Source organism: Gorilla gorilla, chromosome 2, assembly GCF_029281585.2.
Source record: "Gorilla gorilla gorilla isolate KB3781 chromosome 2, NHGRI_mGorGor1-v2.1_pri, whole genome shotgun sequence".
Taxonomy (NCBI): domain Eukaryota; kingdom Metazoa; phylum Chordata; class Mammalia; order Primates; family Hominidae; genus Gorilla; species Gorilla gorilla.
The window spans coordinates 19,517,494-19,533,971 of record NC_086017.1 but is presented as its reverse complement, the minus strand read 5'-3'; the positions used below and the strand labels follow the sequence as shown (position 1 = coordinate 19,533,971).

Below are 16,478 nucleotides of genomic sequence, written 5' to 3'. Positions count from 1 at the left end.
GATGCGGACACACTCTCATGATGCAATCTACTGTAGGTTACACTGTAGAAGAGGGTGGTGGTCAGCCAGGCTCTCCCCCACCACACATGCACACCAATTGCTATCTCCAAAGCTTCAGAAGCCAGTCCCTCCTCCATAGGCAGGGCTCAAGGTAGGGGATGCAGGTCACCCGTACCAGGACCCTGCTGCCTACAGAACTTGTTAAAGATGAAGATCCTGGTCAGGTACAGTGGCTCATGCCTGTAATCCCAGCACTTTAGGAGGCCGAGGCAGGCAGATCACTTGAGCTCAGGAGTTTGAGACTGGCCTGGCCAACATGGTGAAACCCCATCTCTACTAAAAATACAAAAATTAGCTGGGGATGGTGGCAAGTTCACGTAGCTACTCAGGAGACTGAGGCAGGAGGATCGCTTGAACCCAGGAGGCAGGGGTTGCCGTGAGCCAAGATTGTGCCATTGCACTCCAGCTTGGGTGACAGTGAGACTCCATCTCAAAAAATCTGAAAAAAATGAAGATCCTCCAGCTCCTAATTCCCAGGCAACTTCCTTAGCAACCCTAAGGCGAAAGCTCAGGCAGCCCTGGAAATGTGCACAGCTAATCAGGCTCTCTAGGTGACTAGGACCTGCTTAGGCCCGAGAACCACTACTCTCAACAGTCTTGAGTGTTGTCCCCACTGCAGGGACTACCATGGCTCATGAGTGGAGAGGTATACCTGTCGCCAGTTCTCTTCCTGTTTCACCTGCCCTCCACTTAAACACCCTTGTCCAGCACAAGGAAGGACAAGGAGAACCTTCCTAGTAGCTCCACAAAGACAATAACCAAATGATGACACAAGAGTGGCTATTCAAAAAGACTTTGATTTTATTTTGTGATCTGTGTCAAACTGCCTCATTCTCAGTGCAGGTGATCCCTCCTCCCCAGAAACAAGAATTGACAGGTAGGGTCTTTGTGAAGTCATGGCTTCCACAAGGCCCCAGGGAAACCCCACACAGTTCTGAGAGTTGATGGGAATCCCAGCAAAGATGGGGTGGGTGGGAGACAGTGACAAGAAGGGGTGGTGGTCACCAGTCAAGAGGCTGGGGGTTGGAAAACCCTGTCTTTGGCCTTGCTCAGCTTTGGGGCTGCCATGTACATGATGGAGATGGGGGACTGAAATTTCCCCTGACCTGGAAGTACCCCTTTGGCCAGGCATGGCTTTGATTCTGCTAAGGGCTCAGCTGAGAGAGGAGCAGGAAAATGTCATGGGCTGGCTTCTTCACAAGGCATTGCTGCTGATGCCCCGGAGTCCAACACCACGGGCAAATTGCTCCAGCAGGCCCCCGATGGCACCGGAAGGACTGGGGGCTACTGCCCGAAGCCCCACTGTGCTGCTGTACGCAGCCAAGAAGGCTGAGCGCACCTCCTGCAGCCGAGTCTCTCGATCACTCAGGGCTGCAAGCCTATGGGGAGGGAAAGAGAAAGAACAAAGACATTACCCTGGGACAGGACCCAGTATCCTCATCCTCCCTCCATACCACCTGTCCTTGTGCTTCTGACTGTACAAGGCCAGTGTCTGTCCTACGGCCATGCTATCCTTGTGGTTCAGGCCTCAAATATCTGGCCCTGTTTTCCCTTAAACCATTCCTCTAAGCCCTCAGGCTACTGTTCCTACCTAGAGCAGGAACTTTTACTGGGACACTAACCTTTCTTTTTTTTTTTTTTTTTTTTCTTGAGACAAGGTCTCACTCTATTGCCCAGGCTGGAGTGCAGTGACACAATCAGTGCTCACTGTAGCCTCAACCTCCCGGGCACAAGCCATCCTCCCACCTCAGCCCCTCAAGTAGCTGGGACTACAGGCACATGCCACCATGATGGGGTTTTACCATGTTGCCCAGGCTGGACTCCTGGACTCAACTGATCCGCCTGCCTTGGCCTCCCACAGTACTGGGATTACAGGCGTGAGCAACTGTGCCTGGCCTGACCTGACCTGTTGTGAAAATAACTATCTTTGCGATCACTGGGAAGGAGGGTAGCTAAGCAGGAGGGAATTTGCCCCAGCAGCTCTCTGCTTCCACTCCTCAGGAAGAGCATGCTGAGGCATGAAGTCTTATACCTAACAGTAAGGAGGCCCCTGAAATCTGGCAGCACGCTGCACCTGTTGAAAGTCCTCAGCCTTGGCCGGGCGTGGTGGCTCACGCCTGTAATCCCAGCACTTTGGGAGGCCGAGGCTGGTCAGGAGTTCGAGACTAGCTTGGCCAACATGGCAAAACCCTGTCTCTACTGAAAATATAAAAATTCACTGGACATGGTGGCATATGCCTGTAATCCCAGCTACTTGGGAGGCTGAAGGCAGGAGAATTGCTTGATCCCGGGAGGCAGAGGTCACAGTGAGCCAGACTGCACCACTGCACTCCAGCCTGGGCAACAGAGTGAGACTGTGTCTAAAAAAAAAAAAAAGAAAAAAAAGGCCCCAGCCTTGAGGCCTAGACATGACACATCTTAGGAGGAAGCTATTGCCCTGGAAGAACCCACTGTCTGCTGGGTTGAGGCCAGGGTTCCCCACTGGAAACCTCCAGGACTTTAGCTACACCTTCCGTCACTGTGGTTCCCAGGTAAACAGCTGAAAGGGTGCTGGCTTTTCCAGAAAGATCTGTGTTCTGATTCTATTCCCCATTCCTCTCTTGGCCTCTGTAGGCTCTGATCACAGATGAAAGCCCCTCTTCTTTCCTTACCCTGAAATTACAAGTCAAGAAGGGAAACAAGTGCGCACAACTCAGGCTTATCAAAGCATGACTCCACATGAGGCTGTGTGACATCCCCAAGGGCCTTTAATAGAAGAGGCCCATGGACTCTGGACTCAAAGTTCAGGTACTCACATGGTGTTCCCCCGATGGGTCCCTGGAGGGCCCTCTCTAGGGGTCACAGACTTACATGAGAAGAGCCCTCACATTCCCATACACCTAAATACTAAGACCAGCCATGCCTACTAATCTTGCTCCAAATCTGCCCTCAAGAAACCAATCCCTGGACAGTCCCTCCCTGGAAATCTGTCAGAGGCAGCCGAAGTGAACCCAATCCCAACGGCTCAATGACTTGTACCCAGGGCTTGTGGGAGCAGAGGGATGTCTGAGGATAAATGACAGTCCTGAGGTAAGTATGGGGGGAGATAGACAGGACTCTAGGGAAAGCAGATCGGTGGGAGTGAAATGTGAGAGATGGAAGCAGTAGGCTCTGGGGCAAAGAAAAGTCAAATCACTCCTGCAGCAGCACTAAGAACATGGAGCTGAGACTGGATTCCTGTACTACCATCAACAATCCTGAAGTCTCTCCTGGCAACTGGGGGAGAAGCATGGCCTGAGATCTTTTTACTTTCAAATTTCACACAGGCCAAAGGCCATGCATGCTTGCCTTAGCTTCTCCTTATAGCATACGAGGGAGAAACAGACCAAGAGTTTACACTCACAGGGAACATCCAAAGATCCATACATGAGCATTCTCACTGCCCTGCCCCACCCCCCTGCCATGGCTGCCCATTTCTGAGACGTGGAAGGGACAGAGACCACCACCTACTGAGAGATGAGAAAACAGGAGAGGTTATGTGACCCATTTAAGGACACACACCAGGCAAGGGAGGTACTACAGTGCCATTCCTTCTTGAGAGATGAGCTAACAGGCTCAGAAAAGGCAAGGCTGACACTTGAAGATACAGCTGGTGAATAGAGCAGCTAGGATTTGGCCTTAAGTTTTTCTGATAACAAAGCCCAAGTGCTGAACCCACATGCTGCACGGCTTCACAGGAATCAACTCTGACCACATCCCACAGTCTTGCAGGCCTTGAGATCATACGGAATCCAGCCCTCCTCTGAGAACCTCCCAGAACTAAAGGGTTGGCTAGCAGCTTAGAGTGCTGCCTGGGGCCTAAATTGTAGGTTCTAGGGTGGGTGATCTGGGGCTGGAGTTGCCTGTTTCAGTGGCTAACCCCAGGTAAGTGAGGGGTGCTATCAAGCAGGGATATCTGTGCTTCCTTCAGAGATGGCTCTTGGGCAAATGGGGCTGGAGTAGGAAGTCTTTACAGAAAGGTGCAATTTTTTTTTTTTTTTTGAGAGAGAGTTTCGCTCTTGTTGCCCAGGCTGGAGTGCAATGGCATGATCTCGGCTCACGGCAACCTCCGCTTCCCAGGTTCAAACGATTCTCGTGCCTCAGCCTCCCGAGTAGCTGGGATTACTAATAGGCATTCACCACCTCGCCCAGCTAATTTTGTATTTTTAGTAGAGACGGGGTTTCTCCATGTTGGTCAGGTTGGTCTCGAACTCCCAACCTTAGGTGATCCGCCCGCCTCGGCCTCCCTAAGTGCAGGGATTACAGGCGTGAGCCACCACGCCCGGCCTGCAATTTTTTTTTTTTAAGCTTTCAAACATCTCAGATCTTGTTTCTAACCTAGGGGCTGGCTGCAGAGGAGGCTGTGCCAGGCACAGTGACCTCAGAAGCTCTTTGATGACTTCACAGCTGCAGAGCCAGGACCTGTGCCATCCTGGAATTTCAAGGTCTGACTGGCTCCTGACTGCCCTCAGCTAGGATCCAGGGCCCCCTTTCCCTTCCCAACTCCCCAAGGCACCCTGCCTCCCACCTGCCAACAGGGGTGGGGGGATGAGCTGGATTGCGGTGCTGGTGGTAAGGCCCCAGCATGTGCCATTCATCCAGCCCATGGAATGGAAGGCTTGCTGAGAGGCCCTCAGGCACCACAGCTGAGGAGCAGGGCTTGCTCCCCCGGCCACCAGAGGCTTTCTCCTGCCTGAAATCCATGAAGCGGCAGAACAGGCCAGGGACAGGTGGTTTCCCCAGAGGCAGCTGCTCCAGTCAGGTGGACACATTGTTAAGGGCTGGAAACTCAGGGTTTTGTAGGTGTGGGATCTAGAATCCCCATCCAATTCTTATTCCTGCCCAGAGGCAAAAACAGAAGACAAGGCGGGTAGAGACAGCAAGTAACCCTAGGTTCTGCTCAGGAACAAAGCTTCGGGCTAACCCAGCACCACTCTGGCTCTGGCCTCCACCATACACCTACCTTCACTATCCCACTGTTCTGCCTTCAAACGATTCTCATGTCAGGCAAAGGCTTATACAGAAATAGAATCTTCTATAGTTACAGTCCAGCAGCTTTCCCTTTGGGTGCACCTGAGACACCAGTGGATGGGTTTTAGAGGCTGCAGAGTGAACACACAAACCACTGCACTTCCTGACCAGCCACAGGCCTCCTTCATACCTCGGGTCCAGCAGCTGAGAGAGGGGAGGGCAGGAGGCCAGGCCAGCTCCTGAGCGCCAGCCTCATTCCTACCCAGCACTCCTGACTGCTCACCAGCTTTTCGCATGGGCAGGGGAGCATCCTGCCTTCTCAAGCAAGACACTTACAGACAACTGTTAGGGAGCTCATCCGGGAAGCTGAAAGGGAGAGAGGAGTCTGTGTGCAGGACAGCCCGCTCCTGAATACTGCCACAGCCTGTTACCATCTGCCAGCTGCCATAGTCTGTGGAGAGAGAGGATCCGGGCAGGGGATGGTCCACTGATCTGGGGCAGAGAGGAGAGAGAGGGAAGAGGATGCAGTCAGTCATATGCCTGACACAGGCTCTGGAGGGGCTGGGGGACTAGTGCAGCCCTGGCTGCTAGGTTCTGTTGTCAATCACTGTCTCCAAAAGTCTAAAAAAAAAAGCTGGACAAGTAGTGACCGAGAAAAAAGAATAGGTCACCAGGTAAGCTCAGCTGTGAGGACAGTATTTTGTGCAGACTTACTGTGGAAGCAAAAAATGAGAACAAAGCATGGCAGTAAGAGTGAATCGGAGCCACAGCCTGGGGCCAGGGCATGCCTGCGCTGGGAGTGAACACGGCAAGGACAATCTCAACAGCACCAAAGGAAGGCAGCAAGGCTAGCACCCAAATGAAGGTGACCCAGGAGCCAGCTGGGTCACCCATACTTGCCGGCATGCAGATTTGCAGGGTGGGCAACACAGAACCCAGGAGTCCCATCAGAAGAGACAGTACGGGCCTCTTGGGGATTGTGGAGGGCATGACCTACACTGAAGAGTGATGGAATGGGAGCCCTGAGGTCCCCCCTTTCTCTGCAGTGCCTTCCAGGTGCCATAGTTTGTATTCAGAAGCATCAGCCCAGCAGACTCAGTGGCTATGCCCAGAGGGAAGGGATGAATCAGGCAGGCAGCCTGACAGCTTCATCAGGCCTTCTTCAGATGGAGGTTTGGGGGGTGGGAGGAAGAAAGTTGTGCTGGGAATCTACTGCTTCCACCTCCTCCCCACTCACAGCCAACCCCCCTCTTCTGTCCTGGGCAGTAATCCAGCCAGTGTGGGTGGGGGAGGCAATAGGGAGACATCAAACAAGGCCCTTCCACCTGCTACCCCAGGTCCCAGTCCCCAGAAGGACATCATCTTTGATGCTTGACCCTTTATTCTTTCATCCAAAAACAGCAGGAGGTATTCCAGTAGGGATCCAGAAACAGGAATGAAGAGCAGGGATTGGGGTTGGAGAAAAATGTTCACTGCCCTTGGCTCCCCCAGCTGGCTGATGTCAAGGGCTCCTAGTCTGAGGTGACAGCCCGACTGGTCACCGTGCTAGTCTTATCCCCAAGCAGCTGCCACTGGAGTGCAGCCAGCCAGGCACTGCAACTCTGGCAATCCTTAACCATCCCCATCTGTAAGACAGGTGAAGACACCTGCCTGAGGTATCACAGCTAGACAGTGTGAGAAGAGGTTTCTGTTTTTGTTTTTCCCTGCTCTTGTCGCCCAGGCTGAAGTGCAGTGGCGTGATCTCAGCTCACTGCAACCTCTGCCTCCTGGGTTCAAGCAATTCTCCTCAGCCTCCCAACTGTAATCCCAAGTAGCTGAGATTACAGACGCCCGCCACCATGCCCGGCTAATTTTTTTGTGTCTATTTTTAGTAGAGATAGGGTTTCACCATGTTGGCCAGGCTGGTCTTGAACTCCTGATCTCTGGTGATCCGCCTGCCTCAGCCTCCCAAAGTGCTGGGATTACAGGCGTGAGCCAGTGCACCCGGCTGAGAAGAGATTTTTAAAACCAAGAATGATTACACATTTGTCCTGAAACAGAACCACCTTGGGACCAGGGAAAACAGATGGTTTTCTATGTTAAGGCTGCCATAAATCGGAACCCCCTACAACATACAGACTTGTCACATTCATCATTCCTGCTAAACTCTAGAAGGTGCGTGATGGCAGCATTAGGGATGAGAACGGGATATGGTCTGTCACCTGACGGAAGCCCCTAGGGCCCGACAGAGCAGGGCTTCCTTGTTTCTAGATGGAGAAACTTGGGCTCAGGCAGTCTGTAAATCAAAGAGACAGCTCCCCAGGAGCAGCCTGCCCTGTGCCTCCTCCAGGTCACACCAGGCCTTCAGCTGGCACAACCCTGAGACGCATCCTAGCTCCACAAATCTCATCTATTGTTCAAGCTGCAGGGTAGAATCTTTTCCAGTTTTAGCAGCTTGTGGGAAAACAACAGCTAAAAACCAGAATGTTGAGGGAATGGAAGGGATGCTGACTAGGTTGAGGCACAGCTGGGGCTGGGAGCATGGGGAAGTTTCTCAGGCCCCAAAACCACTCCCCAAGAGCCAAAGAGTAACACTGGCAAGGGAAACATGACCAATGGGATGGAGTTACTGACTGGCTCCCCTCAAGGATTCCAGGTCCCCTGGGCTTGTCACTTCCCTTTACTTCCCCCATGTCTCAGCAGGTAACACCGGCCAAGAACCGCACTTGCAGCAGCTGTCGGATGGATTAGGCAGCACAGACAGCAGCAGGGTGTGTGATCCCAGGGGACAGAAGCATCTCTCAGCAAGCAGCCATCTTCTGCAGACTCTGGGATTTTTCAAGAGTGAGCACACTGGCTACAAAGGAGTCTTCCTACGTGAGGCCTTTGTCAAAGGAAGGGCTACAAAGTGACCATTCAGCTCCTGGGGTTGAGAGCAAAGGGCCATGCTAAGCAGGAAGGTGTTCACAAATACCACCATGGATTAGCTGGCTGCAGGGGACACCTACAGTGCGTCATGTCACCGGGAGTAAGGACCTGTGCCCACATACTGAGAAGGGAGGAAAAGCCTTCCAGTCAGTCTAAGAACACAGGTAACTTAACCAGCTTCAACAAGAGCCCAAAGTCTTTTGCCCTGAGCAGCAAACAGAGGTATCCAAGCTCTACCCCCTCTGCTCTCCCACTACAGGACTGGAGAGAACATGGGACCAAGCAACCCTCAAACTGGATGGTGGCGGAGCTGACAACGCTTCAGAGGTCACCTGTCCACATCCCAGCAGCTCAGACCTCTGCCTAGGAGGGTGGGAGCTCAGCAACATTTCACTTCCTTAGTTGGATGCGGCTCAGGGCCCTCTTCACAGCACCCAGAGCTGCAGTTCCTACCGGCTCCCAACTCCCCAGATGCCCTGCTGATGGCCAACTCAGAGCAGGTGTCTTTTAGCTAGTCCTTTCTGGAAGGGGGTACAAGAATACTCACACGAACCGAGCTGGCTCAACCCAGGCAAGAATACACAGGTCAGGATGGGGGCCTGGCCTTTTACGCAGCTGCCTAGTGCCATGACAGAGCCTACAGGCTCTCGGACAAATGACTGATAAGGCCAAGTCCTTAACCACAGCTACAGTTTACTGAGCATTCATGAAAAGGTATCTACTATGAGTATTTACTCCATCCATCCCAGTCCATCCCAATCCATCCATCCATCCATCCATCCATCCACCCACCCACCCACCCACACATCCATCCATCCATCCAATCTATCTATCTAATCTATCTTTTGTATTGGCAGGGTCTCACTATGGTGCTCAGCCTAGTCTTGAATTCCTGGGTTCAAACGATTCTCTGACCTTGGCCTGCCAAAGTGCTGGATTACAGGCATGAGCCACCATGCCCAACCCATTATTTCATTTTAACCCAAACTTATGGGGGGCCTGAATCATTTTTCCCCCTTTAAAAACAGGATAAAATAACTGAGCTCAGAAGGGAAGTGATTTTTCCAAGTCAGACAGCTAGGACTGCAAAGCTACGACGGAAACCCAGGTCTGACCAAAGCCCTTGCTGATAATATACTCATCTTTCTTCCCAATAAGGGGTGGGTGACTAAGAAATTGGCTCATGGACCACCACGTAACCTCCAGCGGGAGTAAAGCACACAGCTTCTACCTATAACTGAAAAAAGAGGCTCTCATCTGACCCTGGATGTGAGAAAGGAAGCAGCGTGTCATCCTGGGAGGTGCTGTCAGCCATTTTGCCACCATTAGGGAAGCTGGCCAGAGAACAAAGCTAACATGCAGAAGGAGGCAATGGGAACAAACTACGGGGAAATAGAGCTGGAATCTTGATCAGGCTGCACCTGAAGACTGATTTTCCACTAGGCTTTTCCATATACAGTTGTTCCTTATTATTCCTTTTTGTCTGCAGGGAATTGGTTCCAGGATTGCCACCCACTTACCACCCCACCAATACCAAGTCCTTGGATGCTCAAGTCCCTTACATAAAATGTAGTAGCACAGCTGATCCTTGAACACACGCATGAACTGCACGGGTCCACTCATATGCAGATTATCTCCTGCCTCTGCTGCCCTACACAGCGAGACAGCCCCTCCCTCTATTTTTTCCTCAGCATGAAGACCTTTATTATGATCCACTTGTACTGAACACACAGGAAATATAGTTTCCCTTCCTTATGATTTTCTTAACATTTTATTTCTCTCTAGCTTACCTAAAAATACAGTATATAATAGATATACAAAACGTGTTAACTGACTTTACGTTATTGCTAAGGCTTCTAGTCAACAGCAGGCTATCTGTAGCTTTTGGGGCGTCAGAGTTATACATAGATTTCAACTGCATGGGTAGGGGACAGCCCTAATCCCTGCATTGTTCGAGTCACTTGTATTTGCATATAACCTATGCATATCCTCCCATATGCTTTAAATCATCTCTAGATTATCTGATACAATGTCAGTGCTCTCTACGTGGTTGTTACACTGCATGTTCACATCTGTATTACTTTCTATTGTTTATGTTATCTTGAATGTTTTCAATCTGGTTGGCTGATCATGGATGTGGAAACTACAGATATGGAGGGCTGACTGTAAATGTGTTTCCTTTATTGTTTCGGTCAGTTTGAAATGTGTTTTCTGTTACTTGCATTTGAAAACATCTGACAAGGCTGATACAGAAGGTTTGAAGGTATACAGCTAGGAAGGACCTTGGCGTTACCTAAGCCTCTGATTACACAGATAAGAAAATGAAAACCCAAAGTCATCAAGTGACATGTCATGAAGTCACACAGAGTTAATACTTGAGCTAAGATATAGAATCCTGGGCTCTGAGGGGACCTGGCTGTCACCTAATCTAAACTTACTCTGCTCCCACCCACAAGCAGACAGCCTAAGACAGAGCTCGTTGCTCAAAGAGCAGTTAGCAGGTGGTGGTGGCTGGGGGAAGAGTAGCTAACTGGGCAGCAGAGGTTGGTCCCTGTGTTGCTACTCAGCTATTCAACCAGGCTGCTGGGCATCCCTCAGCAAACTTCATCTGCTCTTCAGGTAGCCTGGCTTCAAGCTGGGCTCAGTGGTGGCCCCATCCCTCCTTGGGCATGGACAATCCTGTGCTAGCAACCCCCCTACTCCTAAGGATGCGTGACTCCAGAGCAGAGGCCGAGGCCATGCAAGGTGGAGCGACCTGCTAACCAGAGCTGGGGGAGGCATGTGAGCTCAGAGCATTGGTTCTGGCCTGGCCCAGCCCTCAACCCTGTCGCTGATGAGAGATTTAACAATGGTCCAGAAATGCAACTTAATCAGAAGCTGCTGCAGCAGCAACAGCTAACAATGATTAAAAACCACCGGGCTTGCCAGTAAGGGCTGTGGGCTGGGGGTCAGTAAGAATTGGCACCCCACAGAACTTTCTTCCCAACCTGATTCATACCTACTACTTAACTTTGAACAGAGCTTCACAGATTCATTCCATGGGGGAATCCTGCTTTAAAAGAGAGATGCCTGTAGAATTTGGAGTGTATAAAAACCCAAAGAATTCACATTAGGAGAATTTTGGCTGTCACAGACAGCTTCACTAAAAGGTTTCTTTCCATACAGCTTCTCCTACCACATTAAAGACCTCATAGGCTATTGTTACCTAAGAAGCAGGGAAGGTAATGACAGGATCCCTTAGGCACTTTAAGATAAGAGACTAAATTAATTTTAATGGTAATGGAAATACATAATTAGAATGCTCCAAATCTGAGTAATCTAGACTTTCAAAACCTCTGACCAACAGGCATCCAAGTCAGAAGAAGTCTGGCTCCAGACAGGCATCCCCCAAACAGACCAGCAGAAAGATCAAACACCTCACAGCTGCCCACCCCACACCTCTCAAAGCCTTGCACCCATCTTGGTCCAGCTATCCCAAGCTTGGCCAAGCCCCCATGTGCAGGGCTCTGAGGTCAGGAGGACAACCCCAATTCTCCTCAGCCTCCCAAGAGGGGGCCTTGGTGGCCATCCTGGACTGGCTACAAGAGCCTGAGACACGCCCTGCAAGCAGAAAGTCACCTGTGAGACTGAGGGACACTATCACAGGATTGGAAAGTGGGATCTTTTGGCAGGCAGGAGATGGAGAGCTAGGGTGTGGTAACGGGTGATGGGGTGCTGCCTCAGCTTGGGAGCTCACTGCAGTCTGGGCAGTTAAGACTGAGGCAGGACCCAGAGGACAAGAGGAACCTCTGGTTTCCTCCCTAGTTGTTCAGCAATGCTGGACAGGCAGAAAAGGGGGCAGGAACCATGACCTAGAGCCACAGCCTAGAACAGTGAGGGTCATACAGTGCCACTGCAGCCTCACAGTGGCCCTGAGGACAGCTGGGCACAGACAAGGGTGGTGCGGCAGCACGCATGCACACAGAGGATGGGACGGGGCAGCGGCATATGGGCTTGTCTGTCTGGCCCCATCTCTGCCCCACCACTTCCACCACACCTCCCATGGGGCCAGACGGCGTGTGGCGGTGGTTTCACAGGCTCAGCTCCAGCACTCAGGCAGTGTTCTGAGCTGAAGAGTTCACGCAGGGGTGAGCACACGGGGCCCCTGTGGACAGTGCAGTCTGGAACGCCCACTTGCCTCCCGCTTATCTGCTCTGCCTATGTGCAGAGGATGTTCTTCCCCAACTTCCTTCATTGCCTGTTTTTGCCCAGAGGGAAAAATCATAGAGGGGTGATGGGAGGAAGGTTCCAGAAGTTTCAGAATGTTTTTCTTCTTAACAGACCTATTACTATCAAGGACTAAACTGAGTCTGAAAATCACATGGACGTGATGTGGCAGAGCTTGACTTGAACCTGGGATGGACGCCAAAGCTCATGCCCATTCTTCTAAATGCCCCTTTTTCCCTGGAATTCACTAAGGGCCTGAAGTCCCACACTGCTTTATTCACTCCAGAAAGGCTAGACATTCTCAAAACTTTAGAACACAAAGCAATTCACAGGATTCTTTCGATGGGAGTATGAAAGTGGTAGGAAATGCTTTCCCCAAGTGCCAGACCAGCCCTCAATCCTAGCCCCTGGCCTGTGCTCAGCTTTAAACTCACCCAGGAGGCACCATTCCTGCAGCGCCCTTCAGCCACGGCCCTGGCATGGCCATCCTGGCTGAGCTGCTCCCTTTCCAGGTGTGCAGTCACCATCGTTTGTCCCAGCCACACACATGTAGCTCAGCTCCCTAACACTGTTCTCACTGCCCCACCAATTCAGACTTTAGATGTGAGAGCCAGAAGGGACTCAGAGTCTAGATCTATCTCTTCAATCACAATGGGAGGTGCGCCTGGGAGGTTGGGATCTGCCAAAGGTAACAAGTGGAGGCAGTCCCTATTCCCCACCTATCACATAACAGCCACGGCACTTCTGGGTTCCCCTGCATTATGCTAGGGTTCGAGGAAGGAGTCTCAAACCACTCTACAAATCAGCCCTTGCTTTATTACCAAACACTAACCCATCCTCCAAATACTGGGCCTGCAAGCTTAGGAACCCCATCTTGAGACTCTAGCTCAGGTGCTGGCCCCCGACCCTCCAGTCTTATTAAGGGGGAAAGCTAGGCACTTCCAACAGCAAGGGCTTTGGAGCTCCTCACCTGGGTTTGGGGACCTCCAGGGGACTGCTACCCATCCTGAAAAAGTTATCAGAATGGTTTGAGGAAGAGGAGCTGGAAGACCTGGCTTCCGCCAGCCCCTGATGGGAAGGCAAGCGGTCCTCTGAGGGTTGTGGCCGGTTCCAGAGGACACTCTGTGGAGAGGATGAGTGGCTCTTCCTCCTGCAGTGGAAGGAGCAGGGCTGTGAGCCGGGGGCCACTGCAGGCAAAGCCCTCTGCCCACCCTCACTGAATTTCAAACCTAGGCTTTACTTCCACTGGGAAAACATCACATGAGTGGGCAAACATTAGCACTCTCTCCAGCTCAGGGCCATGGGCAGCAGGGCTGGGTCTTTATGGAGGGCCTGTGGCATCCAAATCACACCAGCCTACTGGTCTTGAAGTATGTGCTAGAAAACGATTCCTCACTCTTCAGTCACTGCCCACCTCCATATGTTATGCAAAATCTTTTTTTTTTTTTTTCCCCTAAAAGACGGGGTCTCATTATGCTGCCCAGACTGATCTCGAACTCCTGGGCTCAAGTGATCCTCCTGCCTTGGCCTCCCAAAGTGCTGGGATTATAAATATAAGCCACCACTCAGGACTTTGTTGTTATGCAACATCTTGAGCCATCTGTCCAGGGTGAAAGTCATCAGGGTCTCAATTTCATGAGATTCTCAAACGAGCTGACCCTCAAGTTCCCAATTCCCTATCAACTTACACCTACCTTTTGGTTTTCTTTTTCCAAAATGGCCCCCTATCTCCCCGACAAATGATAAAATGGAGCTCCTCCAATACCAGCCTCCCCAGCCCCCTGCCCTACCCTGCCCAGCTGCTTCTCTGTCCCACAGGGAGCCCTAGCCCTTTATGTTCCTGGGCCACCACAGGCAGTGCCCTTCACCAACCAGATGGCTGACTTCTGAGGCCCAGTAGAGACAGCAGGAGCACGGAGCTATCCTCTCAGCTCTTCTGTTGGGGGCCCCCTTTGTTCTTGGGGCTCCAGCCTGGCTCCCTGGTGCTGATGGCCCCGGGCCACAGCTGTGAGTGACCTTGGTCCCAGTCTGGCCCCTTACCAAGCTGCCTGAGTTGGCGCTCCTGCTGGGACCAGCTCCACGGCCTCATAGGTGAAGCTCCCAGTGGCTCCTGGGGAACTCTCCATGACCAGGGAGAAGTCGCTGCCAAGGCTGGTGGTGCTGCCACGGTCCTTTCGTCCTAAAAGAAGCCAGTGCCATCAGTCAGCGTGTTACCTTCTCCCACTACTGGTCCCCCACCTTTTCTATACCACATAACTGGGAAGGAAAAAAAAAAAAAAAAAAAAACCTTCTAGCACAAACAGTTCCTGCCTGATCTGTACTCGGGAAGATGTATGGAGGAAGGGAAGTCTGTTGGGGCCCAGGACTCACTCAGCATGCAGATGTCTTCCAGGGTGAAGCCTCCATCCCGGGCTGGCAAACTCTTCCTCCTAGAAACGGAAGCCGGAGCAGTAAATTCCAGATCTACCTGGGGTCTTATTGTGTCCCCCATTCCCAATCCTGCCTGTCCTGGAAAGCAGCTCAATTCACTGGCAATTTGTGGAGACGGGTCCTAGCCTAGCAAGTGTTATAAGACACCAGGGCCACTTCTGGGACCCACGCTGCAAGGCCCTGTCCAACACACAGGTGAAGATTTCTGAGGGCAGCAAGGTCTGCATCCTCCTCATCAGCTTGTGCCCTGAGCGTTCAAGTGTGGCCCAACATGCTTGTAGCTCGGATTAGGAAGGCAAACCAACTCAGGCAAGACCCCAACTCTTACAGGGGTCCTAAGGCAGTTGCCAGCCAAGACTCTTGCATTTCCCAGGCCGGAAGCAGACTTCTGCCCTTTTGTAGGGGGCTGCAGTGTTCAGCCACACTTCCTGCTATAGGCCATGGAGGACAAGAGTCAGCTTGGGCACACTGGGAGTTAAGAGTCCTCCTACTCCTGGGCTGGCTTCTCCCTGCAGCAACACACCTGTTCTCTTGGCCATGAGAGACCACTCGTCTGTCCCAAAGCCTGTCTGCTAGTGTGACTCCAAGTTGACCCCCACATGGCCTTCCCTGCAGAAGAGCCTCTTCACCAGTGGCCTTCAGCAGGGACCCCTACCCTGGCCTCAGAGCAAAGGCAGGAGGGAGCACCAGCCCAACAAGCAGGGAGGTAGGGCAGGAATGAGGTGGTCAGCCTCTGCCTCCCAGGGAGCAGCCCTTCTCAGAGCGCCCTGGCCCAGCATGACACGTGCAGACCTCCACTTACCTCTGGGTCTTCAGAGCAGAGAACTCCTCGGAGGTAATATGCTTCAAAAAATTGAAGCAGAAGAAGAAAATCTAAAGGAGACCAAAGAGCAGTGCACAATGAGAAGAACCAAGGCGGCAGAACTCCCAGGGGAGGGCGGCCACTCGGGTCAAGGCCCCTGCTGGAGAGCGGCCCTGCTGTGGGACTGTGTGGGTGTTCTGGTCCATAAATGGTGTGGGTGGTACAGAGGCCTTGGAAGGGCCTGGCAGATGCACGTGGGCCGGGGCAAGGCAGGAAGGGATTTCCTTCCTGGGACTGCCAGGGTTAAGCCAGCTATTTTTTTTTTTTTAAATTTGAGACAGAGTCTCGCTCTGTCACCCAGGCTGGAGTGCAATGGCGTGATCTCGGCTCACTGCAAGCTCAGCCTCCTGGGTTCACGCCACTCTCCTGCCTCCACGCCACTCTCCTGCCTCAGCCTCCCGAGTAGCTGGGACTACAGGTGCCCGCCACCACGCCCAGCTCATTGTTCGCATTTTTATTAGAGACAGGGTTTCAACCGTGTTAGCCAGGATGGTCTCAATATCCTGACCTCATGACCCGCCCGCCTCGGCCTCCCCAAGTGCTGGGATTACAGGCGTCACCCACTGTGCCCAGCCAGGCCAGTGATTTTTCAAACCATCATTAAATTCAACATGTGTGTTCTCAAGTGGTTAAAAAAGATAAAGTGAAATGGCACCCTCTCCCCTCTTCTAAGATTCCCAGGGAGAGATGCTAACAGGGAAGGATAGCTGCGGGAGAGATGACTTGGGCGCAGGGAGAATAATGGACAAAGCAGGAACATAATGGAAAGGAAAGGAATCACATTTTTTAGGGGAGGCGTCCCAAAATACTGGTTCAGAACTGGGGGTGAGGGCAGCCACTGTCTGGCCTAGAGCCTCCCTTGCTGAGGAGCTGTGAGGGTCAGGTCTTAAGCTTGAGGTGGGCACAGGCAGGAGGCTCCTGACCCCAGCCACATCCCCACCTCCATGAGCAAATTATCTTCTCCCTTCCAGCCAGTGCCTAGCCCAGGGGACTCCAGGAAGCACACACCAGGCTTCCATTTCTG

At 52.1% G+C, this 16,478-nt stretch overlaps 1 protein-coding gene and 2 long non-coding RNA genes across 7 annotated transcripts in view; 1 reads left to right on the top strand and 2 right to left on the bottom strand.

The window, feature by feature from the left end:
- Positions 1-837: 837 nt before the first annotated feature.
- The window catches only part of MTMR14 (myotubularin related protein 14), a 52,610-nt gene continuing 36,969 nt past the window's right edge, over positions 838-16,478 (bottom strand). Inside the window, exons 14-19 of one of the 3 annotated variants that reach the window (XM_004033546.4) lie at positions 15,395-15,465; positions 14,533-14,591; positions 14,203-14,341; positions 13,133-13,312; positions 5,386-5,541; positions 838-1,439 (exon numbers count right to left, since the gene is read on the bottom strand). In XM_004033546.4, coding sequence (XP_004033594.1) covers positions 1,256-1,439; positions 5,386-5,541; positions 13,133-13,312; positions 14,203-14,341; positions 14,533-14,591; positions 15,395-15,465 — 789 coding nt within the window. In that variant the 3' untranslated portion in view covers positions 838-1,255. The remainder of the gene's footprint in view (positions 1,440-5,385; positions 5,542-13,132; positions 13,313-14,202; positions 14,342-14,532; positions 14,592-15,394; positions 15,466-16,478) is intronic. The other 2 variants (XM_004033547.4, XM_004033548.4) reach the window with 2 other exon arrangements.
- LOC134758031 (uncharacterized) lies at positions 4,056-5,180 on the bottom strand. The gene is made up of 2 exons (XR_010132755.1): positions 5,042-5,180; positions 4,056-4,916 (listed from the first exon to the last, which is right to left on the bottom strand). It is a non-coding gene; the product is annotated as an uncharacterized lncRNA (long non-coding RNA).
- Positions 5,541-10,126, top strand: LOC129532634 (uncharacterized). 3 transcript variants are annotated; one of them, XR_010132752.1, is made up of 3 exons: positions 5,541-6,105; positions 7,089-7,203; positions 7,732-10,126. It is a non-coding gene; the product is annotated as an uncharacterized lncRNA (long non-coding RNA). The 3 variants fall into 3 exon arrangements; XR_010132754.1 differs by having other exon boundaries at positions 7,729-10,126; XR_010132753.1 differs by lacking the exon at positions 7,089-7,203.